The sequence below is a fragment of the Colobus angolensis genome, unplaced genomic scaffold (assembly GCF_000951035.1).
Source record: "Colobus angolensis palliatus isolate OR3802 unplaced genomic scaffold, Cang.pa_1.0 Scaffold104, whole genome shotgun sequence".
NCBI lineage: Eukaryota > Metazoa > Chordata > Mammalia > Primates > Cercopithecidae > Colobus > Colobus angolensis.
This window is the reverse complement of record NW_012111364.1, coordinates 9,813,116-9,838,816: the sequence shown is the minus strand read 5'-3', so window position 1 is coordinate 9,838,816 and position 25,701 is coordinate 9,813,116. Positions and strand designations below refer to the sequence as shown.

General features: G+C 39.1%; 1 protein-coding gene across 5 annotated transcripts; it reads right to left on the bottom strand.

Annotated features, from left to right (window-relative positions):
- Nucleotides 1-5,150: 5,150 nt before the first annotated feature.
- Nucleotides 5,151-25,358, bottom strand: ASNS (asparagine synthetase (glutamine-hydrolyzing)). Of its 5 annotated transcripts, XM_011943215.1 has the most exons (14): nt 25,168-25,358; nt 24,529-24,810; nt 22,734-22,769; nt 21,857-22,128; nt 17,233-17,470; nt 12,201-12,386; nt 11,840-11,941; nt 11,272-11,399; nt 9,694-9,820; nt 8,343-8,449; nt 7,560-7,660; nt 6,268-6,349; nt 6,019-6,174; nt 5,151-5,491 (listed from the first exon to the last, which is right to left on the bottom strand). In XM_011943215.1, the coding sequence occupies exons 4-14, from the start codon at nt 22,103-22,105 to the stop codon at nt 5,282-5,284; spliced, it is 1,686 nt and encodes a 561-aa protein (XP_011798605.1). In that variant the 5' UTR covers nt 22,106-22,128; nt 22,734-22,769; nt 24,529-24,810; nt 25,168-25,358; the 3' UTR covers nt 5,151-5,281. The 5 variants fall into 5 exon arrangements, with proteins under 5 accessions (XP_011798605.1, XP_011798597.1, XP_011798614.1 ...); XM_011943207.1 differs by lacking the exon at nt 24,529-24,810; XM_011943224.1 differs by lacking the exon at nt 24,529-24,810 and having other exon boundaries at nt 21,857-22,054.
- Between the last annotated feature and the right edge of the window lie 343 nt (nt 25,359-25,701).

The following is a 25,701-nucleotide window of genomic DNA, read 5'->3' as shown; positions in this document are numbered from 1 at the left end:
ATTATAGGGCTTCTGTGCTTGGATGATTTTATGAAATAAAGATGTCATCTCTTCAATTTAGCATAAAATACTTTCCCCACACCAGTACCTTTCAGAAAAGGCATAAAATTGCCTCCAGAGAAAAATATGTGTTGTGGCTGCCACCCTGTGGTTTTGTTTTATATTGTAGCCTCAGATAGTAAATAAATATTTTATACTGCCATAACCAATTTCTAAAATATACTGGCAATTTCTAGGTATGGTTTTCTTCCTAGTATTATTAAAAATTCACCAAGTTGCAAAGAGGACTATGAATTAATTTATTGGTATCAATTTATTGACTAGGTAGGGCCTGAAATCAGGTAAAAACTCACAAAGATCAAAATCACATCTAAGTCACAGAAGATCTAAATTATTCCACTGATGCGCACACATACATGCTCATGACAAATTTTAAAAATTAAAATAGTATCTTATGCTTAAATTTGTAGATATCCTAAATAACTTACGAGCTACCCATAAAATAGACCATATACTCCCATTAACAAGACAGTAGAGAAAAAATATGGAATTATATTTTTTTCCATGTACATAATTATATTCTATAGTCTATCCCTTTGAAAAGTAACAGAGTAGAGGTTAAGCATAAGGTCTCTAAAACCCTGAAACCTGGGATCCAATATCCCACTTCTATTATGTGTTAGCTATGTGACCTCAGGCATGCAATGTAACACCTCTGTATGTTGCTTTCCTTATCCACAAAACATGGATGAGCTCAAAGGAACAAACTTCACAAGCTGTTGTGAAGACTGATTATACCTTTTAGAGCAGTCCTTGGCACTCAGGAAGGGTAACCAATTAATGTTAACATTCACTCTGTATGACCACAATTATAATAGTATGTGCCAAATTGGCTTTATTGCTAGAAATCAACTCTTCCCCTTCAAACTGTTCTGTTTCTCACCTGTGCTCAGATACTGGTTCTCCCAATTCTTTCAATCTGCCTCCTTCTGCCAACACATTGATGTCTTGGCTGCTGGTGACCTCTGAAGGGTAATTTTCTCCTGGAGTTGGAGGCACTCAAATGACTGACGGCAGGATGTCAAAATTGCTCCTGAGTAGGGTTTGCTATATTTCTTCTGTTTTATCCTTTTTAAATATGTTTTGTTGTTGCTGCAGTTATTCTATTCCTGCTGAATTATATAGTGGACAGATGGGGAGCAGATCACTTTTTTCTTAGTTCATGAAGTACCATCTCCAGCCCTGAAATAGATTTCTACATAAGTACATCACCCAAAGATCCTAAACTCTGGGCTTGGAGTCCTTGCACAGTGGAATTCCTCAGTTGTAACCCTCCAAAGGGGGTGAATATATTTCTTTCACAGGAAAGTGAATTCAGTATTTTGTTACCGAAGAGCAGATTTGGGGAGTCGCTGGTGCTATTCTCCAGATATTTTATTTTCCTTTCTGGTACATGCTCCCTTGAAGTTAGGTGTGGCCACATGACTTATACATAATGTGAACAAAAGTGATGTGTCACTTCAGGGTGGAAGCTTTAAGTTTCAGTAACTAATTCACCACTTTATCCCCTGCCTTGCTGATGGTGGAATTATGTCAAGGTTGTGCCTCCATCAGCCTGGGTTCCAGAGTGCTTATAACCCCCTCAACAATGTGCAGAGCCCTCCATAGGCCAAGGTGGACATACAGTTTGAGAAAAAAAACAAAAACAAAAACAAAAAAACCCTTTTGTGGTAATGCACTGAAATTTTGGGATTGTTTTTTCAGTATCACCTAGCCTATGTCGTTACAGAAAAAAAATTAGCCTCAGTGCAATCCCTGGGAGATTCACTGCAATCCCGGTTCTTGCTCCCAATAAAAGCCCTTTTCCTTAGTCTCCCAATTCACACCAGAGACCCAGGCTATGGTTTCAGGCTGACATTACAAGACAATGTTTAGAAAAGAACAACTCAAAGGCTCTGCAGTCAACCTACCTGGATAATTTAAGGTTCCACCACTTACTAATTAGCCAAATGAGCAATGTATTTAATATGTGTAAAATGGAGATAACAGTGTTTTTCTGTTTCAGTTACCATGCCTGTGTAAGAAACCACAGAACTTAATGGTGTCAAACAGGTTTTTATTATGCTCACAGATTTGTGAATGAAGAACTTGGACAGAGCACACAGCAGGGATGGCTCCTCTCTCCTTTCCATGTGTGGGCTCCAGGTAGAAGACTCAAAGATTAGCAGCTGGAACCATCTGGAGCCTCACTCCCTGACACAGCTGGCAGTTGGTGGCTGTTGTTGGCTGTCGACTGAGCCCTTTGCTAGGGCGGTCAGCCCAAATTCACATGCAGCCTCTCCATGTGGCCTGGGTTTCCTTATACATCAAAAGACAGAAAGCAGAAGCTACATCACTTTTTGTGACCTGGTTTCAGAAGTCACGCAGCATCACTTCCACTGTATTCTACTATAAGGCAGTTGCAAAATCTTGCCCAGGCTCAAGAGAGAAGAAATAGGCTGCTTCTTCAGAGGGGCAGCCAGGCTCTGGAAGAGTACATGGGACCAGGAACACTGCTATGGCCACTTTTAGAAAATAAAATCCGCCACGCTTCCTAAGATTAGAATGAGCTGACACAATAAAAGTACTTAGAAAAGCTGCTAATTACATGCTTGGTATTGATTTTTCCACTGCACAGTCTAGAACCACATATAACTGCCTCCCTGCCCAGCTTCCACTTTGCTTCTTCGTGGCCAGACTTTCCCTTCCTAGGGACCTGCTCCAAGGATCCTTTATCAAAGATTCTAGACCAAACTAAGGCAATTCCAAGACAGGAGGCATTCAGGAGCGTGCTCTGACTCTGTGGTCTCACGATGTTCATCCCACAGTCTAATACCAGCAAATCTCCCACCAAGTATAATCCTTTGGAGACCGGGCTATCAGAGGCTTAGGCTTCATTCCTTTTCATATTTTTCCTTGTAAAGGGCTTCAGAAGCTTTCAGGCCTTACGTTAACCAAGATCATCCACCACACATGTACACTTGTCCCTTTATAGCAAAAGATCTTCAAGAAAACGTTAAAACTTTACAAGTAGATTTTAGGTGGATTTTACTTTTTTTTTTTTTTTTAAATAGAAGTGTATCATTCTGTCAGACTGTATAGTAAAACCTTTTAGCAAATTTTAAGAGAAAGTGAAATAAACCTCTAAAGGGCAGGTCATTCACGACAGTGCTCACATCAGACTGAAATGGCAGAATGACATCAGCTAATAATCTTTTAGTTTATGCTCAAAAGAACTGGACTATTGGTTGTTAGAGATGCTGTGTAGATTAGTGCCTCCTTGGCACTAAATTACCAATATCCAGGAAAACAGCCTTGGCCAATAAGTGAGCTATAAAGTCATGTGCACAACAACCCAAAGGCCACCATTTCTTCAAATCTTCTACAGTTTAAAATTGCAAAAGAAGAGAAAAAGCTACCTTTATTCTTTGTGCCAAGAACCTTCTGTAAGCCTTGTGTGTAGTTTGAAATCCAGAAAGGTGCTACCATTATAATTGTTTGCTGCTATGAAATTGGCTTAACCAAGTATCTTTACTATCAAACTTCTGGGTGGTAACTAAATATGCCAGATCTCAGTCACTCAAGTTAAAAATCTGGAGCCAAACCCCCCTCCCTGGAAAACTGGCAGTTTGGGGTTTATGTCATACATTAATCTTGTCATGTACATTGTGTAATCATTCTCAACGAAGTTTCCCAAGTATTTTCAATGTCATTTAGCTTGGCTGTCTGAGCCTTTACCAGGAATAAATATGCCTAGAATCAAATCATTCTAGGTTTAGGCAACTTAAGCACCTACAAACACAAGATTATCATTAAAAGAAATCTACTAGGCCTGGGTGCAGTCATTGACACCTGTAGTCCCAGCAATTTGGGAGGCCAAGGTGGGTAGATCACTTGAGGCCAGAAGTTCGAGACCAGCCTGACCAACATGGTGAAACCCCATCTCTACTAAATACACAAAAACTGGCCGGACACAGTGGCACCTGCCTGTAATCCAGCTACTTGGGAAGTTGAGGCACAAGAATTGCTTGAACCCAGGAGGTGGAGGTTACAGTGAGCTGAGATCATGCCACTGCACTCCAGCCTGGGTGACAGAGCGAGACTGTCTAAAACAAAACAAGCAAACAAAAAAAGTTATCTAGTATGAATGACATTTCCTCAGTTTCTTAGCGATATTCTTAAATCATAAAGGCCTACAGCTAGCCTAAAATACACCCTTCTTCCAAATTACCAATTTTCTGCTTAATTTCCTCCATTAAGCATCCTTGTATTATCTGTACACCAGCAATTCCCTTTTCAAAAGTTTTTAAGAGCTAAATTCACCTTTATAATGTATTTCGAAATGTTGTCCCTGAACAACCAATGAGCATTCAAATGAAAAATCTTCTACCTGTTCTTTGAATATGTTGTTACACTTTCTCTTTCAAGTAGGTTTAGACTTTTACCAGAAATGCTTAGTTAGTTTGGTTGTTCCTCTAGAACAGCAATCAACAAACTATGGGCCACAAGCCATATCTGGCCCACCATCTGCTTTTATAAGTAACTTTTAATAGAACATAGCCATGCTCGTTTATTTACATATTATCTATGTAACTGCTTTTGCACTATAATGGCAGAGCTGAACACTCCCAAAAGAGGTCCACAAAGCCTAAAATCTTTACTATCTGGTTCTTTATTAAAAACAAATAAAAATTTTAAAAAAGCCTGACCCCTGCTCTAGGACAAGTCTCCAGAAGTGGCTTTGGCTCAACATAAAAGAGAAAAAAATGAACTACTATCTTGCAAAATACAGCTGTCTTGAACTCCTATAGAAGACTCAAGTCTCAAGTCTAATTAGGCAGCTGTTAGGAATGTAGGCAGAACCAAAATAGTGTAGTCCTTTGATGACGTCCCTAAGATGAGGCAAGGACTGGAAGGAAGCCACACAGGCACAAGACGCAAATGTCATCTAAAGCAGATCTGCCAGGAGAGGGCTGTGAGTTCTTGCAGACGTCAGATCCTTTTCCCTTTTCCCTTTTCCTAGCTTACCCTCCACTTTACTGTGATGCAGCAAAAAAGTTTTAGTTACCTCTTATGAAGAGACTGTATGAGCATAAATGACTACAGCAATGTTTTAGATTTAGGACTTTTATTTTTTTCACACCCAAGTTAGCCTGAGTTGACTCTCATTGTTCCCCAACTCCCCATAGTCCCCATACAACAAGAAGAAATATTTGCTTTCACATTACAGCATAAAGAGCACCTAAGCTTTGGTAGCTGACTTGTAGTGGGTCAGTGTGCGGGCAGAAGGGTCAGCGGCATTGATCCACTTGGGCATCCAGTAATGGCTCAGCCAGTCAGCCCGGCCTGGGTAATGGCGTTCAAAGATTTGACGGTAGTAATATCCTTCTTTGGTTTTAGGAGTATTGAAGGGAAATTTCTGGGCTGCATTTGCCATCATTGCATCATCAACCTGTAAGAATAAGCATATAGGAGCAAAACAGTTTTTTTTAAATGGCAGGAAATGCTTGTTTACTCTGGTCTCACAAAACAGAAAACATTCAGGTAAGACATGACTGTAAATTGTATGAGACCCTTTGAATCACCCATCACTTAGAAAATGCTAAAGTATTCATAATATGGATAGCTGCAGTGCCTTTTAAAGAACACTCATATGCATATTTTTAATACGTGGTGGCTCTGTTTTAGTCATTTGTGCCTAACAAGATCTGGCACCCAGCAGGTGCCCAAAAATCTGATAAATGAAGATCAGTGATGATAAGTAGTAAGTCTCCTCTCTCTTTCAATTCTAGATGCTACTTTATAATCCTTCATGCTACTTAACTCTTATGTAATTCTTATAAAAGAGGTAAGTGTTTACAGAGACTGTGAATCCCTCTGACAGGGACAAAGCATTCAAACTAAATACAGAATGAACAGCAATGACAGCTCTGCATCCAAACTGTCGCATTCCTGAAAACGTTTTTAAAGACATTATACCTGATGTTCAACATATTCCTGTAAAATCTTAAACCAGGAATTCTTAACTGAAGTTATTCCATCACTGAAGGCTTCTTTTGGTCGCCAGAGAATCTCTTTGGGTATCAGATTGGACTCCTCAAACGTCTCTCTCAGGAGATGTTTTTCTATCCCATTCTGACATGAAAAAAAAAAAAGGAGCATCAGTTAAAAATTACAAATATAATCTGATGGCAATGGACAGTTTTTATCTTGAGTTGATTTACCTACCTTTGGAGTTCTCATTTCTGGTGGCAGAGACAAGTAATAGGAAGAAAATCTATGATCTAGAAATGGGACTCTCAGTTCAAGGCTTAAAGGAGAAAAGAAGAAAATCTAAATTAAAATGGGTATTTAGTGCCTGTCAGTTTAGGTTCTGATTCAGTTTTCCCATCAATTCAACCAGATCCTAAGAAATGTTAAGGTCATACGGTCAAATACAAGCCCCCTAATGACTGCTCTACACTAACGAATAAATATAAAAAAAAATCTTCATTTAAAATAATATATACATACCATGTCATTGAGGGAGTAAAACTAACTGAGACTATTACTTTTACTTTCCCTTCTAGGAATAGTTGAATGCATATTTCAAAAAGCAGAAAAAGTTACAAATCATGAGTAACCCAATCTTTAAGAAAATACCTTGCCTGAACCTTTCTTACTCAGTGTTTTCTAGGTGAGACCATCTCTTCTAACAATTGTGATGACAATACAGTATTTTTTTAACCACTGATTAACAATTCACATACAATATGCAATTTAAACCAGAGTCCCACTATATTTCATCAAATTCCCTATCACCGGTTTCCTGAAGCCTAGTGACTCTAGTTAGGACAAGTAGAGAGGATAATCACCAGATTCAGTTCATTCCCTAAACCCATGTTTAATTATATCCTGATCTAGCTGTGATTCAGCAGAGGCAACTAAAACATTTAATGACAGTTGTTTATCCTGTACAGTAAAAGTCTTCAGTTCTTCAACATAACTTTAGACAACCAGAAATGATACCAAAGACACCTGGTTCGTTACAATGTAATCAAACCCCTTGCATCTTCACTACCCTATCCCCTCAGGGTCACTACAGCACCAAATAGGCACGGTGGACACTCAGTACTTGTCACATGATGTTTACAATCTTTACTTCTCTTTAAAACACTTAACAGTGGCTGCTGCAGCAGCCTTCCCTCTTCCATCTTGGCTGTTCAGATGTGAGCAGAATGTTGTTACCTTTTAAAGGTGAAAACTCCAACTCAAACAACCTATGGAAGAAGACTTCTCTCCATGTACCACAATAACACTTTGAAATGTGGCCTGATTCTTTTGGGACAAAGTTAAGAAACAGCTTCATTTTCTCTATAAAAGTCACACTTTGTGACATATAGCCAACTAGATGCAACATACAGCCAATCAGCTATGGATTTTTATTTTTTCAGGGTATTGAGCTTTTCTTTGTTTTGGTTTGGTTTTCTTTTTTTGGTGTTTTTTTGTTTTTGTTTTACAGTAGCCTCTGAAAGTATTACCCGTGGGCAGCAGTAGTTCGATCTGCGCGGAGCACATCAAACAAATAGAGTTCCCTCAGAAGCCTCTCACTCTCCTCCTCAGCTTCTTCAGGAGAAGGAGCCTATTTCACAAACAAAAACACCAAGAGTTTTGCTTTTGGCACACAAAGCAGTTTTTCTTTCTCCCTCTCCAATCCTAAAGTTGGATAAGACAAAAAGTTAAACAAATTTAGGGAAGGAGTAAATAACTGAACAGAGGTAAGCAGTGCTTTACAAAACATGCCTTCCTTCCTACCAAACTGCTAATATTAGAATAAAGTGAACACACTGGGCAACAGTCATAATTCCACAGGATGCTAAGAAATGGCAGAAAGGTGATTCTCAAGAAGCTTAACTAGTTCTATTTATTTATTTTTAGCTTTTTTTTTTTTTTTTTTTTTTTTTTAAGAGACAGGGTCTTGCTCTGTCAAGCAGGTAGGAGTGCAGTGGCGCAATCACAGCTCACTGCAGCCTCAGTCTCCTGGGTTCAGGTGATCCTCCCACCTCAGCCTCCTGAACAGCTTGGGGGTATAAGCATGAGCCATCACACCCAGCTGTAACTAGTTTTAAAGAATACAAATCATCTTACACATTAAAATTTCTTTCTTCCCCAAGAGATAGAAAGCAAACATTATCAGATTCCCTTTTGTAACCTCACAAGACACTCAAAACTATTACTGTCATACTGAAAGATGATAGAAATAGTCAAACAATTCATAGTTTTCTTAATATAGCACGAATATTCCTCCACTTCAGAGTGGTTACCTTGTGAAAATATATGTAACCCTGTGTAAGTTCATCTGATCCTTCTCCAGAGAAGATCACCACGTTATCTGTGTTCTTCCGAATATACTTGGAAATTAAATACATACCTTAAATGAGAGAGAGAAATTAACTTTAATGTCAACATAACCTTCCACCAAAAATGCCTTTGATTTGATTTTTGGAAATAATTGAAAGTGTTACTACCATACTGGACTTCATATTAATATAAAGTAGTTTCCACAATAATGACCTTGTATTTACAAGCCATTTAGATGTACTTAATCCAAAAGCACTACTGTAAAATAAAATAACCCAGAACCATTCTGTCATTTTATAAACAGGTTTTAAAATTCTAATGATTTCAGACCAAGAATGTTCACTTCAAAACTATGCTAAGCTGAACAATGACTCAAATACCTAAAAATCATGCCTTTCATAGTGGTATTATGACACAAAAATAAGAACAGCCATTTTGGTGGTTTAGTGTTAATTTTGTTAGGTACTTTCCCCCTGCCACTCCCCATTTACCAGATTTCACATAAAGCTGGGGAGACTATATAAGTTATCAAACTTGCCTTCTTGGTCCTCCACCACATCCCTCTAAACTAGTGTTTCTTCTCAGTTTTGTTTTTATTATCACCTCAGCTAGAGAGCTGAGGTGATAGACACTTATTTTCCTAACCCCACCCCAGCCCCATGAAATTCCAATACCAGAGCTATCCTGTCTATCTGCTTATTTATTGTGATGTTTTGGAGGGTCATAAAGCATTGTAATACCGAAGATATTTTTGCCCTCCAAGGCAAGTCTCTCAAGGGAGGCAGTAGCATACAAAGGTTAGTTAACATTGGATCAGTCTAATTTGGGGTATACCTCCAATCTCAGTAGATACATTATTTACAAAATAAAATTAATATTGTTTGCAGAGCAATGATAGCTAGTGACTGGTAAGTTATGTGATGGAATATTTACCAAAATATATCTAAAATGAGTATTTCTTATCAAAAATGCATTACCAAATAGACCTATTGCCTCACTGTATACAGACTGTAGCCCGAGAAACTCTAAGAGAAATGGGAGGCAGAGGGCAGAAAATACGTATCTGCTCCCTGGGGAAACACCAGCAGTGATACCAACAATGTGGCGGTTGAACTATGTATTTATTGTTCCCTTCACTCCAAAAGAGATTCAGAGAATTCTTAAGTGGTCTTAAATAATCAGTAACATAGGGATTTAATTTGCATTCATCCTTAAATAACATTTTTAAACTATGGCTTGAAATAAATTTTTTAAACCTTACTTTTTTTCAGTATTAGAAAAAGCTTTTTATTTAATAATATCATAATACCTTACCTACTGAAGCACGAACTGTTGTAATGTCATAAGTTTCCAAGGAAAATATGACTTCATCCAGAGCCTGAATGCCTTCCTCAGAGTTAAAAAGGACTTCATAATGTTCACTTCCGATATGATTTGCCACCTTATTATATAAAGAAATACCCATTTATTTGTTAAAGAAAATAACTTCCCTTGAAAATCAAACAGGACAGGAGTTCACAAAGCTTTATGAATTAACAATGGTGGGAAAAAAAGAAAAATGATTGTACAGCCCACCACATACAAGCCCCATCCAGCACTGTTTCCTCGCCTGCTTCAACTCCACCACCAGGAAGTAAGTCTCACCTCAGCTCCTCTGGTGCCAAGGCTTCAGCCATTCTCCCCGTTGGCACCTCCCTCCCTACCTATTTTACCTAACCCACCTCATCTCTCTCTACTCCAACATGGTCCCACACTAAGCTTGGTCTTTTTTGGTCCTTCTGAAATGCCTAATTTTATATCCAGGATGTTATTCTTATATAGAATGACCCCTCCCCTCATTCTACTTCCCTTGGCTATTTTGAATTCTCTCGGCATTGATCACTTTGCATTGAGACTGCTCTCTAGCTTTTTCTCATCCATGCTATGAAAGTTCTCCATAGTGGGAACTAGGTCTCCTGCTCACTGAATACAGACAAGCTGCCCTCTGCCCACAGTATTCTAAATACAGTACTTTTTAAAATAATAATAACAGCTAACACTCATTAAGTACTTACTACATGCTAAGTTCTATCCTACTTACTTTACATGAATTATATCATTTCACCTTAAAATTTCCCCATAGCAGACACTATTATTTTTGTTACATCAATGAGTAGAGCCAGGATTTCAAATCACAAGTCAGGTTCCAAAGCCTGCAGTGTTAGCCACGATACCACGCCTTTACATTCTTTTTAAAAAAACAAACGAACAAACAAAAAATCTTTTTAAAAAATTTTTCAAGACGGTGTCTTGCTATGTTGCCCAGACTGGATTTGAACTCCTGAGCTCAGACATCCCACCACAGCCTCCCAAGTATCTGGGACTACAGGTGTGTGCCACTGCACCTGACTTACGCCTTTACTTTCTTTATTTTTTTTGAGACAAGGTCTTGCTCTATCACCTAGGCTCTATCACCCAAGAGGCTAAGACTATAGGCAGGCGCCACTAAGCCTGGCTATTTTTGCAGTTTTTGTAGAGATGGAGTTTCATTATGTTGCTCAGGCTGGTTTCAAACTCCTGACCTCAAGTAATCTACCTCCCTCAGCCTTGTAAAGTGCTGGGATTACAGGTGTAGGCCACCATGCCCAGATACCTTTACTTTCAAAAGAGCATAATTATCATCATAGGATCTTTGTGAGAATTGTATGGGTCATAACAGATAAAAGTACACAGAGGACAGTGTACAACACAGTGCATATTCAACAGCCATTTCATTCTATTTTAGTACATTTAATTTAAAACAATTGTCCCAGTCAATACAGCAGCAGAAGTAGAATCACCCATTATTGACTCCATTTTCACTCTAATAATAAGTCTACTCTAACTACACAAGGGACAGAGACAGCACCTTACCTTTCTAGCAGCCAGTAAATCGGGGCTGTCTTCCATGCCAATTGCAAATGTCTGGAGAGGATACTGTATTTGGGCCTCTTTCAGCTGCTTCAACAGGGTGGCAGCAACCAAGCTGGAGTCCAAGCCCCCTACAAGCAAAAGAGGAAGTGGAAGTGTCCTAGTTATGTGCCTTGCATAAGACAGGGACAGAAGATGTATATTCCTGATAAGCACCAAGATCATAGTTTTACCATTTAAAATCCCCGAGTTTTATAAACTGAAATCAACTTCAGTAAGAGAAAAATATACAAACGGTGATAACAGTGGTAGTTGAATTGGTTAAAAATCACTACACAGAACTCCAAACACCCACTGGCTCACTCTTAACACCCATAACATAGCTGTACTGTAACTCAAGTTGGAGTACGACTATGACTATTACATGCAGCTTATAAAAGATTGTTTCCATCCGATAATGAAGGAAAGATTAAATCACACAGAAAATATTTTATAGTAAAAACAAAAGGGATGGCTACAAATCATTTCAATTCAACACACACGAAATATAATTAGTTTTCATTGATTTCACCTGATAAAAGGCAGCCAATCCTTCTGTCTGTCATCAAACGTTTCTTTACAGCATTATTAAAAAGGATCCTGAGGTTGTTCTTCACAGTTTCTATCTCAAAACCTATAAACACAGCAAGTAAACCAAACAGCTCCAGAAAATCTTGGGCTGGATTAGTGATTGAAATGAAATACACAACCATCAACATCTATCATGATGGTATTTACTCAATGGTGGAGTTTGCCAAATCGTAATGTGTTCCCTCCAAACAAAACAGGAAGTAGGTTTTGAAACTAAAATCATTCCAATGGTGGGAGAGTACAACTTAAAATTTCTTTTCCCTTGGAGAAGGATGGGGAAGAGGTGGACGCGGGTCTGCTACCTGGAAAGAGTTTGTCCACATTGTCATAGAGGGCGTGCAGGGGTTCATCCCGACAGTGATGATATTTAACCATTTCCACAGATGCAACTTTGCCATTTGGCTTTAAATCCAAAACTTCATAGTGTCCAGGAAGAAAAGGCTCCACTTTTAAAAAGGGAGTCGTAGAGTGTTTCAATGTAACAAGACCTACAAATTCAAAAAGATACCTTTATTCAAATTAGGTAACCCTTCCCAATAACTGTCACGATTAGTTAACATCCTCTATATTCCTATTTATTTTCCCTTTTTAATACAAACACATGGCCATTAAATAAGCAAAATAGGAAAAAAAATTTCCTATTTTCCTAAGCCCTACCATCTACTTACTGGAGAGATAATAATGGCATAGGGATATACTGCCAAATTACACTAACTTTTAGTAATTCAAAGAAATAGAAAAACCTCCAGTGTTCAATTTCTTCTTCTTAGATTTCTAATCAAGAAAATCTATTTTCTATACCAAAGCAAATATATACAAAAGGAAAAGACATACTTATGAAGCAAAGGGATGAACTGGAGTCCTAATGTGATGATAGTCTGGTAGTCATTTGTCATCACTGAGGTATTTTCAGAAAATAGCCGGCCGGGCGCAGTGGCTCAAGCCTGTAATCCTAGCACTTTGGGAGTCCGAGACGGGAGGATCACGAGGTCAGGAGATCGAGACCATCCTGGCTAACACGGTGAAACCCCGTCTCTACTAAAAAATACAAAAAACTAGCTGGGCGAGGTGGCGGGCGCCTGTAGTCCCAGCTACTCGGGAGGCTGAGGCAGGAGAATGGCATAAACCCGGGAGGCGGAGCTTGCAGTGAGCTGAGATCTGGCCACTGCACTGCAGCCTGGGCCACAGAGCGAGACTCCATCTCAAAATAAAATAACCATGGTTCCCAGACCTTTAACAAGTACAAATGATCCACTCTTAGCTACTTTGAAGTCAGATAAGAAGACATCTATCCTTTAACTAGTTGTTATACACTATATGTGAATAAAACCATATAACTTAAATTTCCTCAATAAATTCTCACAGACAGTACCCAACCTCACACCACCATGATCTTTGACACAAACATCAATGTTTGATTGTAGATTGTAACAGACTATCTACATGGAATACCCGTGATTTACAATTTGAGACTGTCTACCCAGCCAGTAACCTGTGTAGCACTGAATTCAAATACCAGAAAAAGGACCCAGATTCCCTCACCAGCTAGCAGAGCTCAAGTGAGCTACGCAGCCCACATAGGGAATGGGGAGTAATTAAAAGGTTTTAAGCAGGCAGCACTATAATCAGATGAGTTTTCGACAGGTTATTCTAAAAGCATTGAGAAGGGAAAACTATTGCAGTATTCCAGATGAGATAATTTGGTCTGGAAAAGGACAGTGTCAAGGATATAGAAAACAACAATCAAGGAATTTCAGAGGGTAAACTGGATGTGATTCTAGTTCCATATCAAGTGATCATCAGGCTCAAAGAAGGCCCAGGGGAGCAGGAGGCTGCTTTTCCCCGCTGTTCTCTTTACCAGGCTTGCCCAGCAGTCCTGGCAACTGACATACATATATATATACTTGCTCTTTGCCATCTGATCACACTAGAAACGCCTGAAAATAAGGCAGTTGCGGTATCAGTACAAACACTGTCACTAGCGTCCTAAGTACCCCTTTGACTGATCTCATTATCCCTGCTTTGGCCAACGTTAAATCTGAAAATTAAGTGAGAAAGGATTTAAAGAACGGCAAAAAGAGGCAGGGAGAGAGATTTTAGGATGTTACTACTGTGTAGGTAAGGGATAAAAAATAAATGTCTTCCTCAAGTTTACCATCAAAAAGTGCTATACATGATTTGCAAGTATTTTCTTCCAACTTGCGGGCTGTCTTTTCACTTTCTTGATGGTGTCCTTTAGACGTGCAAAGCTGTTTAATTTTGATGAAGTCCAATTTATCAATTTGTATTATTGTTTCTGGTCTCATATTTAAGAAAGATTTGCCAAATCCAGGGTCATGACAACTTACTTCTATGTTTGCTTCTCAGGATTTTATAGTTTTAGCCCTTACATTTATGTGGATTAGTTCAAAATGGATTCATTTGATGCATTTTTTTGTATCCATAGTTTTTGTATATGATGTTGGGTAAAGGTTCAACTCCAGGTTTTGCATATGTTTACATATCTGGTTGCCACTGTGCCAGTTTTCGAACTTCTTTCCCCACTGAATACTCTTGGCACCCTTGTCAAAAATAAGTTGATTATATACGTATGTGTTCATTTCTGACTCTCAATTCTATCCCACTCGTCTATACATCTATCCTTCTGCCAGTATTATACTGTCCTTATTACCATTGTCTTGTAGTAAGTTTTAAAATCAGTAAGTATGAGTTCTCCTACTTTGTTCCTCATTTTCAAAAGATTGTTTTGTCTATTCTTAGTCCCTTGCAATTCCATATGAATTTGAGAGCCAGCTTGTAGATTTTACAAAGAACTCATCTGGGATTCTGATAGGGATCAAGTTGAATCCGTAAATCAGTTTAGGGAGGACTGACATCTTAATAATGTTAAGCCTTCGATTCATGATCGTGGGATACTTTTCCGTTTATTTAGATCTTCTTTCATTTCTTTCAACAATGTTTTATAGTTTTCAGAGTACAAGTTTTACACTTCTTAAATTTATTTCTAAGTGTTTTATTCTTTTTGATGCTATTATAAATGAAGTTGCTTTCTTAATTTCATTTTCAGATTGCTCATTTTAAGTACATAATATTCAGTTAAAGTGTGTCAAACACCATTGATTTTTGTATATTGATCTTGTATCCTGCAACCCTGATGAACAGAAGGGATTTCTACCTAGAATACATAAGAAACTATTACAATTCAGTAACAAAAAGACAAAGTAACCCAATTAGAGATGTATAATTCAAGAACAGATAAACAAACTGCAGTGCATGCAAACAAATGAAATATTATTCAGCAATTTAAACAATGAGCTATCAAGCCATGAAAAAACACGGAAGATACATTGCCCTAAATGTATACTGCTAGGTGAAAGAAGCCAGTCTGAAAAGGCTACACACTATATGATTACAACTATTATACGACATTCTGGGAAAGGCAAAGTGAAAGAGAAAGTAAAAAGATCAGTAATGGGGGGGCGGGGTGGGGAGGGTTAGGAGGAAGAGGACAGGAAGGAATCAGTAAGTGAAGCACAGGAGACTTTTAGGGCAATAAAACTGTTCTATATAATACTGTAATGGTGGGTACATAGCATTAAACATTTGTCAAATCCAAAAATCTATAAAACATAAAGAGTGAACCCTTACATAAACTATGAACTTCAGTTAATATATAAGTATCAGTTCATCAAATCTAATAAATGTAGCACAGTAACGCAAGATGTTAAGAGTTGGGAAAACCGGGAGGGGGCACTGGAGGGGGAGCATATGTGAACTCTCTGCACTTTCCTCTCAATTTTTTCTAAAGCTGCTCAGAATAAAATAATAAAGTCTATTATGTTTTTCAAATAAAATGATCCCTAGCGGGAAAAAAAAATGGCAAAGGATCTGAACAAATATTTCTCCAAAGAAGATACACAAATGGCCAATAAGCATAAGATAAGATGCTGGACATCACTGTCAACAGGAAAATACAAATCAAAATCACAATGAGATACCACTTCACATACCCTAGGATGGCTAGAATTAAAAAGTCACACAGTGTTTGTGAAGATATGGAGAAACTGAAATTTTAATACACTGCTGGAGGGAATAAAAAATAATGCAGCCATTTCGAAAAATAATCTGGTAGTTCTTCAACTGAACATAGTTATCATGTGTGCCAGCAATTCTACTCCTAGATATACACCCAAGAGAAATGTCTACACAAAAACTTGCACACCAATGTTTATAGCAGCATTATTCGTAATAGCCAAAAGGGGTAAACAATGTCCTAAATGTCCATCAACTGACAAGTGGATAAACAAAATGCAGTGTATCCATGTAATGGAGTATCATTTGAACATAAAAAGTAAGTACTGATACATGTTACGGCATAGACAAATCTTGAAAGCACTATGCCAAGTGAAAGAATCCAGTCACAAAAGCCCATATGATATATAATCCCATTCATATGAAACATACAGAATAGGGAATCCAGAGGCAGAAAGATTGGTGATTGCCAGGGCTACAACTGCGGGGGTGTAGATGATGGATATGGAGAGATGGAATTCAAAGCTAAAGGGCACAGGAGGCAGGGTGTTGTGATGCATGCCTATACTCCTAGCTACTAGGGAGGCTGAGGTGGGAGAATCGCTTGAGCCCAGGAGTTCAAGGCTGCACTAAGCTATGTTCAAACCACTGCACTCCAGCCTGGGCTGGGCAACTGAGCAAGACCCCATCTCCAAAATCAAAAACAAAAACAAAAACAAAAAACCTAGTTGATCCTGCCAGCAATAACTAAGCTAAAGGGCATAGGATTTGATTTTCTTTTCTTTTTTTTTTTTTTTGAGGTGGAAAAACAATTCTAAAACTGACTGGAGTGTCAGTTACCAACATCTGTGAATACACTAAAAACCACCAAACTGCATACTTCAAGTCGGTGAATTACATGGTATGTGAATTATCAATAAAGCTGTTTTAGAAATCCTAATATCTGCTGTACTATAACTGCAGCAAAGTACCACAGTGCAATAATCGCAGAGTCAACCCGACCATTATAGGATGACACAGGAAAACTTAAGACTACACTTAGGATCAAGCCAGACGTAGAGCATATTAGCATAGCAAAAAATAAATGACTGCACTAAAGAATCATCCTTCAAGTATTACAGAATTTAAGTGCTGAAAAGGAGAGTACAACTCCTCTGTTTTTTTAATAAAAGGTAAAGACTCATAACTTAATTAGTCACTTGTAAAATTCTGGATTGCTCTCTAAGAGATTTTCAAATATAATTTAAAAGAAAACATACAACCAAGACAATAATGAAAGTCTATAGAAAAAATTATTATTACCTTTAGCTTCTGAACATACAGCCAAAAATCCATCTTCTGTCATTGCTTTAAACAAAGGTCTGACTCCGTATGTATCTCTGCCCAGGAACACTTTCTTATTGGCAGTATCCAGTAAAACAAATGCAAACACACCATCCAACATACAAATTGTTTGCTCAATTCCTCCTTTGTCATAAAGATGAAGGATTATCTCACCATCCACTTTGGTCTGGTATTCAAATTCAAAATGCTGTTGCATCTTATGAAGCAATAGCAAAACCAAAATGTTAGATTCCTTATACATTCACTAATAATTTTTTATTGCAAAGTTGCTTCAGTATTTCTGAGCTCTATAATCCTTTCATGCACTTTGGTGATTTAAGAGAATCACAGCATTATCAAACTAGGGTTTGTTTCAACTCATAATCTGCAAATTCTGTTCAACATGAAGCTGAACCCATGAAAATTTTAGTTGCAGTCTGATAAACAGAATATAATGGGAATGTGCCAGAACAGTAATCTGCGGAGGGATGGAAATGCATATTATATACATACTATGTATGTAATACATATATATTCAGATTGAGTCTCCCTTATCTGAAATGTTTGGAACCAGAAGTGTTGTGTTTTGGATTTTGGAATATTTGCATATATGTGACATATCTTGGGGATGAGACCCAAGTCTAAACATGAAATTCATTTATGTTTCATATATCTTATACACATGGCCTAAAGGTAACTTTATATAATATTTCGAAGAATTCTGTGCATGAAACAAAGTTTGTGTACATGGAACCATCAGAAAGCAAAGGTGTCACTATCTCAGCTACCATGTGGCAAATCTGTGGCTGTTTGACATCATTGACCATCATTCCTGACTCTGAATTTACATGCTACTAAAGAGCAATCATTTTCATACACTTATTCATACATATAAAAAATATGACCTACCATTAACACAGTAAGAAAATAATAAGTAGCATAGTAGTATCACCAGAATACCTGTATCAGCAGTTAAACAGCTGTACAAACAATGGCAGGCTTTCAGACTCCACTGACAATGCTGTGTTTTGATTAAAAGGTTACTGTACACTGTATTTTTTTTTTCCTTTTTTAGGTGAGAAGAAATATCAGAAGCAGCTGAGCAACCAGGAAGCGGGTCCTCTGAGGTTGAGGAGGCACTCGGCCAAATGACTTTTTCTAGTGTTTCTCCAGAGTCATCTGCCTCATTAACAACGGCTTCTGTCTTGGAAGTCTCTCTTTGATTTTATAAACTGACATGACCTCTTCTTCTGTTATGAATGCAGGTAGCTCCAGCCTTTCAAGATCTCTATCACACATTTTCATCATGTAATCTAAACCTTTACACTACAGTCCAATTTCTCCTATAGCTTGACTTTCTGTGTTATGTTTCTACTTTTCCTTATCATTGCTGCTCAAAGAAGTATCTACAGGTCTTTTTGACATTTTCAGTATCTTAACACCACAGAGCAGAAAATAAGCAAAAATACACAATGGGTAATGCGCAGAGGTCCCATCTGTGGGGATCCTGGATCCTGCCATTGGTGTGTCCAGCTTGCACATGTGCCATTCTATTCCTCTTTGTGGGCATGCTTGCACGGGGAAATCTGGGCATGCGTAGAAAAGTTATACTGCAGCTGAAGGGGGCTGAGAGGGTCTTTTTTCCCTAGGGCACACCAAATAAACTGTGTGTTTTACACCTGCATTTTGACTGTGACATCAAAAGGCACATGTAGTATCATGTCAGTGCTCAAAAAGTTTCAGATTTTGGAGCATTTCAAATTTCAGATTTTCAGATTAGGGATGCTCAACCTGTAAGTTAAGATAACAGGTTGCCTGGTTGCCATGACACTAAAAAAACGTGTCTTCTGCAACTAAAAATTTTTGGTTTGAGAAGATAGTATTGGCCAAGAAGTTCCTCCAGTTCAGCTTCAAAGTCCTAGCTATGAAAATGTAAAGCAAAGGGACAAACATCATTTGGCACCATTCCATGAAAAATAAATGGCTACATCACAATAACAGATACATGATCCAAAACAAAGCTGCTGGTCCCCAGGGGTGGACGACAATGCCCAATGCTTCCACCACTGCAGTAGCATTAAAGCTACTCCTTACTTATAGACAAAATGATGGTGGCACTTTATTAGTCTGCATGCCCCAAAGGAACAGCAAAGGGACTGTCTGCCACTGCATGCACAGCAGGAAGGTTTGATTAGGCTACTCCCCAATTCTGACACTCTCCACCATCACTGGCAAACTATGAGGATGAAAAGTCCTTGATATATTCCTCTTTGAACCTTGTACTCAGGTTTTTGGCTGATATTAGAGAAAGAAGAGGTTTAAATCAGGTGGAAATCCTAGATAAGCTTAAAACATGCTTTCAAATTTCAAAAAGTAAACCTATTATGTATGTGCATGACCCATAAATATGCTTCACCCTCCATGCAGCTCACTCCATCATTTGTGGATCTTTTGTCTATAAGCCCTCACTGAACTGTCCAAAAATGGGCTTTGCCTCTAGTGACTGTAAAGTCACTACCTGGTCACCCCTCTCTGCTCTATCAGGGATGATCTATAACTAGCAGGTGGGGTCTGGAAACAGTCTTCTGCTGACTGTTCTGGGCTGAACTGCCTGAAGGGTTAGTGACTATAAAGCATTCACTGATATTAGCAAGCAACAGCTTCCAAAATCTACCTTGCCCACCTCTTTGGCCTAAACTTTGCAGGTAATTTATTTAAAAAGGAGAAGGGTCCTTTGGGTAACGGATGTATCACTTCCTACTCCCCTGAAACCAAATTCCAATGCTGCATCTTAGATAAAAGCCCTCAAATCTTACCTCCTGAAGTCATGCTGTCATCTGACTTGGCTGCAGGCCCCTGATACTCCCCTGCAGGGAGAGGTCCTGCTCTTTGCTCTAGTCTTGACCCCATTCCTCCTGTTTTTCATTCAGTCTCCCTCTACTCCCAGCACACCTCTGGCTGTATTTTATTGTAGTGGTAAATTTTATTTTTACCAAAAGGGAGGTATGGGGGGGGGGGATTTTTGAATACTTTATATAAGCCTAAAATATACATTCTGCTCATTAGACAGTTTGCTAGCTGACCCAACTACATAAGCTTAGATGCTTGTGGAACAAACTTCTCTACTTTTACAAATAAAACATTCGGCTAATTCAGAATAGAAATTAATTATTTTCAAAATATTTAACTTCTTGTAACTTTTTAATAAAAAGAAACAACACTGTTCAAGGAAGCAGGGCGTTTCCTATTTCATTTAAGGGGAAAGCCAAGCTGACAATGCCATACCACCACCTGGCATTCTCACGTATATGACACTGATTTGACTCAGAAAGAGAAAAGTTTTAATACTCTCTTCTTCTACCTCCCACTAGCAGGAAAGTCCATTCTTGCCTTTCCTTTTCACCATTTCATCTCCAATCACCTAGAAAAATGATGTCTGGTGCATAGTAGGCCCGTAATAAAGGAATAAAGAAATGTGTAAAAGGAATCTCCTGAATAACTATTTTAAAACTTTTTAAATGAGAAGACTGTTATTAAGAGTGTTCCTATGAGCAGGCAACAAACAATGACAAAAGCTATTGTTCAGAGATAAAAATGTCCAAAATGTGATTAGGATATAAACCTCTTATCAATGCATGACAGGTTATCTATCAAGAAGTCTCAAAAAATACCAAGAAACATCACAACCAAACGCATGAACCTTGAATGAAATCTAGCTCAAAACAAACAAAAACCGGCTATAAAGATATTCTTGGTAACACTTTGAGTGGCCAAGGTGGGCAGATTGCCTGAGCTCAGGAGTTCCAGACCACCCTGGGCAACATGGTGAAACCCTGTCTTTACTACAATACAAAAAATTAGTTGGGCATGGTGGCAGGTGTCTAGTCCCAGCTACTTGGGAGGCTGAGGGAGGAGAATTGCTTGAACCCGGGAGGCAGAGGTTGCAGTGAGCCGAGATCACGCCACTACACTCCAGCCTGGGTGACAGAGTGAGACTCTGTCTCAAAAAAAAAAAAAAAATTCTTGGGACACTTAGGGAAATTTCATTTAAGAATAAACTGGATATTAGGTGGTATTATGGACTCTTAGGTTTAATAATGGCATTGATGTTATGTAGAAGAATGTCCTTATTCTTAGAAGATAAATGCTTACATATTTAGGAGTGTCATAATATCTGCACTGTACTCTCAAATGATTCAGCAAAAATGTGTGTGTGTTTGTGTGTGTGTGTGTGTGTGTGTAAAAGAAAAATCAAGCAAATATGGCAAAACATTAATGACTATTCAATCTAGGTGCTCGCTGTTCTGTTCTTTTCTGTATGTTAGAAATTTTTTCAAAATGAAAAGCTGGGGAGAAGGAGAAAAAATTCTAAGAGTCAAAGAAACTGAACTGTAATTCTCATTTTTATCACTTCTTTTGTGACCATGTCATTTCACTCACCTTTTTATTCATCAGTTCCCTATTTACATACTTAGAGCACATGAGATAACGAACATAGAGTGCCTTGCAAAGTAAAAAGCATGATACAGAATATGTAATATCATCGTGACCAACAAACTCTTAAGTTTAATCACATCCAGACATCTGGTTTCTTTCTCCTTACCTTCTTATAGTTGTAGATTTCACCATTGTAACAGAGCCACAAATACGGATATTTCTTCAATCGAATTGGCTGCATTCCAAACAGCGGGTCAACTACTGCCAACCGGTGAAATCCAAAGCAGCAGTTGGTGTATCCATTGACATTCTCAAAACGGAATGCATCTGGCCCTCTGTGTGCAATCTTCATAGCACTCAGACACTGAACAGAAAGGCAGTCGTCACTGCCAAACAGGGCCCAAATGCCACACATGGTGCAATGAAGCTATAAGCTCTCTATGGAGATAAAAGCAGATAAATCAAAAATATTCAATATCCAATCCAAGTCTGCATTAAATCTTGATTCCAGAAACATGCATAAATCACTTCAAAGACTAAAATTTAAACCATCTTTTCTATAGGGATTCCCCATTAGGTTGGCAGGCACACGGGAGTAGAGAATGATTTAATTTACTTACAGGTATTCAGAAAATATAGTGACCTCTACATTCAACGGGCTACAGCAGCTTAGCACCTAGTCAAAGCCTGCATCTCTCCCACCTTAGGATTTAGTGGTTGGCTAGAGCTGGCAGCATTCAGGCCACATCTGTCTCTGCATTCTAAGTTTGCTTCCAAGATATAGATACAAATTCAGGCTGGCTCCAGCCTAGCCAGAGATCCCAGGCCCACTCTCTCCATCCCAAAATGCCTCAAAGATCCAAGAGACTTTCCAGATTACTAGAGTCTCCTCTCAGGTTGTCTTGACAGTTAAATGCCCTCTCTTTATCCGAACTAGCTGCAGGTATAATATAATGGGTACAACAGAAAATCATAGTGCTGTTAAGTGTAATACTAAGATACACAGCTCTTTTAAGCATTTCACTATATTACATCTAGGTAACCTCTAAGTGATTTATTCAGATGTGATTGAAGAAAATCTAAAGGGAAAAGAAAACAATTTAATTTGATATCAGATATCCTGGCTTTATAACAAATAAAACATTTTAAGTTAATAGAAGATACAAAATGTGCACTATCAAAATGTCCTAAGTGACAAAAATGTTCTCAAATATTTCTGTCTCAAAGTTGCATTGTTCACTAAGGAAGCAAATTAGGTGGGACATATACAGCAACAACATCCCTAATAAAAACTTGGCTCATCCCTATAATCCAGGAAGCAAGTAAGTCATCCTTACATATGTTAATTACTTTCCAATTTCAAATTCTCAACAGTGAAATAAAGGGCTACTTTATTTGGCTGCTGCCAGCTCAAAATGACTGTTTTTATGAAAACATCTCTAACTTGAAAAATAACTATTTTGGTGTTTTTTTAAAAAAACTGCAAATTGAAGCAAATGCCCAGATAATTTGGGATAAACACCCTAAGGAAAAAAATATATATTCAAGTTGCGTAAGTCACTTTGAGCAATCCTTTGGTGATATTTCATTTATATCTAAAAGAACCAAAGGTTTAGCTGGCTTTTCCAGAAAACCAGAGCCAAATAATATATGGTTATAATGAAAATCATCTCAAGCAATTTGGAAATGAAGTACCACATGTCCTATGCTGTCCCTTCCATGCACTTGACCAAATAGCCCAAATAGCCTATAATAAATTATTTGAGATTTACTGGAATTCCATAAGATTTAAATGAGATGACTACTAATAAGCCATCTGCCTTTGACTCTATACCAGTTAAAAATGGGTTAGGAAAGTGCTTTGAAAATCAAGTGTGGTCCTCAGGGAATCATTTACCTAAGTTTTCTTAACGCTGCTTAGTGAATCCCTGTATTAATCCTGCTATAATAAATGCACGCTAAACACTAAACTGGAGGGGAAAGAGGGAGAACAAAGGGGCATGTAAAGTACACTTATTTTTTCTAGTAGGAAAAGGCCAATTAAAACTATAACCTATTATTTTTATTGGAATCGGTCTCATAGGAGGGCAAAGTTCCTACTACCGCGACCTGTTCTCAACATTTTTCTTATTTCTTCTTAAACTTCTAGAGCAGTGCTGTCCAATAAATATGTGAGCCACGTATGTAATTTTAAATATACTAGTAGCCCCATTAAAAGTAAAAGGTGAAATTAATTTTAAATATACTTAACTCAATGTTACAAATAGTATCATTTTAACATGTATGTAATCAATATAAAAAATTATCGAGCAGATATTTTACACTGTTCTTCCTACTCCAACGACAAAATCCAGTGTAGTTAACACAACACACCTCAATTAGGACTAGCCAGCATTTCAAGTGCTCAACAGCTACAGGTAGCTAGCGCCTACCGAACCGGACATGGCAGTTTCAGGGCATTTAATTTCTATTCCACTTAACGTTACTTAAAACTTCACCCTCTCACCTTACTTTTATGTTAAGATGTCAGTAAGTAACCAACTACAGACAGGCTCAAGCCCTATTTTACCTCTAATTACTCTTACAGCAATGCTATGAATCATGATTTAAAATTAAAAAAAAAAAAACCAAAAAACTGCTGTTAAATTATTAGTCAAGCGCCCAGGGCAATGGACAGTAAAGAAATAATGTAGGCCAAGGGCCGAGAAGAAAACTGTCCTTTTATTTAAAACTATAACAATCATCTGAAGCCAGCCCTGTAAAATGGCATCCACTGAAAAAGGCACGCTAGTTCTTCTGCCTTTTTCTGTACTTGGCCGCCTGTGTCCCTAAACAGACCTATTCTCCGCAGGGTTTGCTCGGCAAGTCACTTGTTAAGTCTTGCAGTCTACAGAGAGGGGTGGGGACTGGCAGGGGTGGGGGGTGAGAGAGGAGGAGGAAGGTGAGGGGTCCAGGTGAGGACGGGGGCAGCTGAAGGGGAAAGCACAGACACCGAGGCGGTAATAAAGCCAGAGTCTCTTCTTCCTAGATCAGGACCACGCGACGCCTGACTGCGACCTGGCCACCAGCACGCTCCGACCCGTCCGCCGCAGGGACCCGGCCTGCGAAAATGTCCACAGGCTTCGACGACACATAGTAAAAAAAAAGTACACATATAACATTTACAGGGGCTCAGACCGCCGCTGCCTTCTCTCCGGAGCAGCCCGGCCTCCCGGTCGCGGTTCCCTCTTGATGCCTCAGGGGACCAGGACAGAGAGGTCCTTCCGCTAGCTGCCAGTTGCGCAACAATCGCTAGGCGTCCGCCCCGCCCTCTCTACCGCAGGAGCCGTAGCATCAGCAGGCGCCCCCGAACCGCGTCTGCCAGGTGCCAGGCTTAAGAGCGCATCCTCCTCCCCCTCCTCCCGGAGCAGCCGCAGGGCACACGAGGAGGGTGCGGGCGCGGGGGGCGCGGGGCGCGGGGCGCGGGGTCCGGCTCACCTGGGCGTAAGCAAGTCAAGGAAATACGGTGAGCGGAGGCCGGGCAGCGGAGAGCGTGCCGGCCGCCTAGACTGCGGGCGCTTATACCGACCTGGCTCCTGTAATGCGTGCGGGAAGTTTCATCATGCCTGCGAGGACCAACCAGCGCGCATAGGGGCGGGGCCGCGGGGTGGCCCGGGCGGAGCAGGACTAAGTCGGGCGGCGGGAGGGCGCAAGGAGGAGCTCTTTTGTTTCCAGCACCTTGCGTCTCAGTGCACCTGTTTAAGGATAGCCTCAGAGATCGGTCCAGACTACCTGCTGTTCTGACAGTTAGGGAGTTTTCTGTACTTGATTTGTTCTTAGGGAAATCATCACCGTTTATTTGTCTCACTACCGTCTGATTTAGTATGCAGTGCAGAGAAAAGCTTGTTCTGAGAAACTGATGCGTGAGGCCTAAAATGTCCTTATAAAATCTATTAATAAATCGGGGCCAGGAGTGGTGGCTCACGCCTGTAATCTCAACACGTTGAGAAGCCAAGGCAAGAGGATCACTTG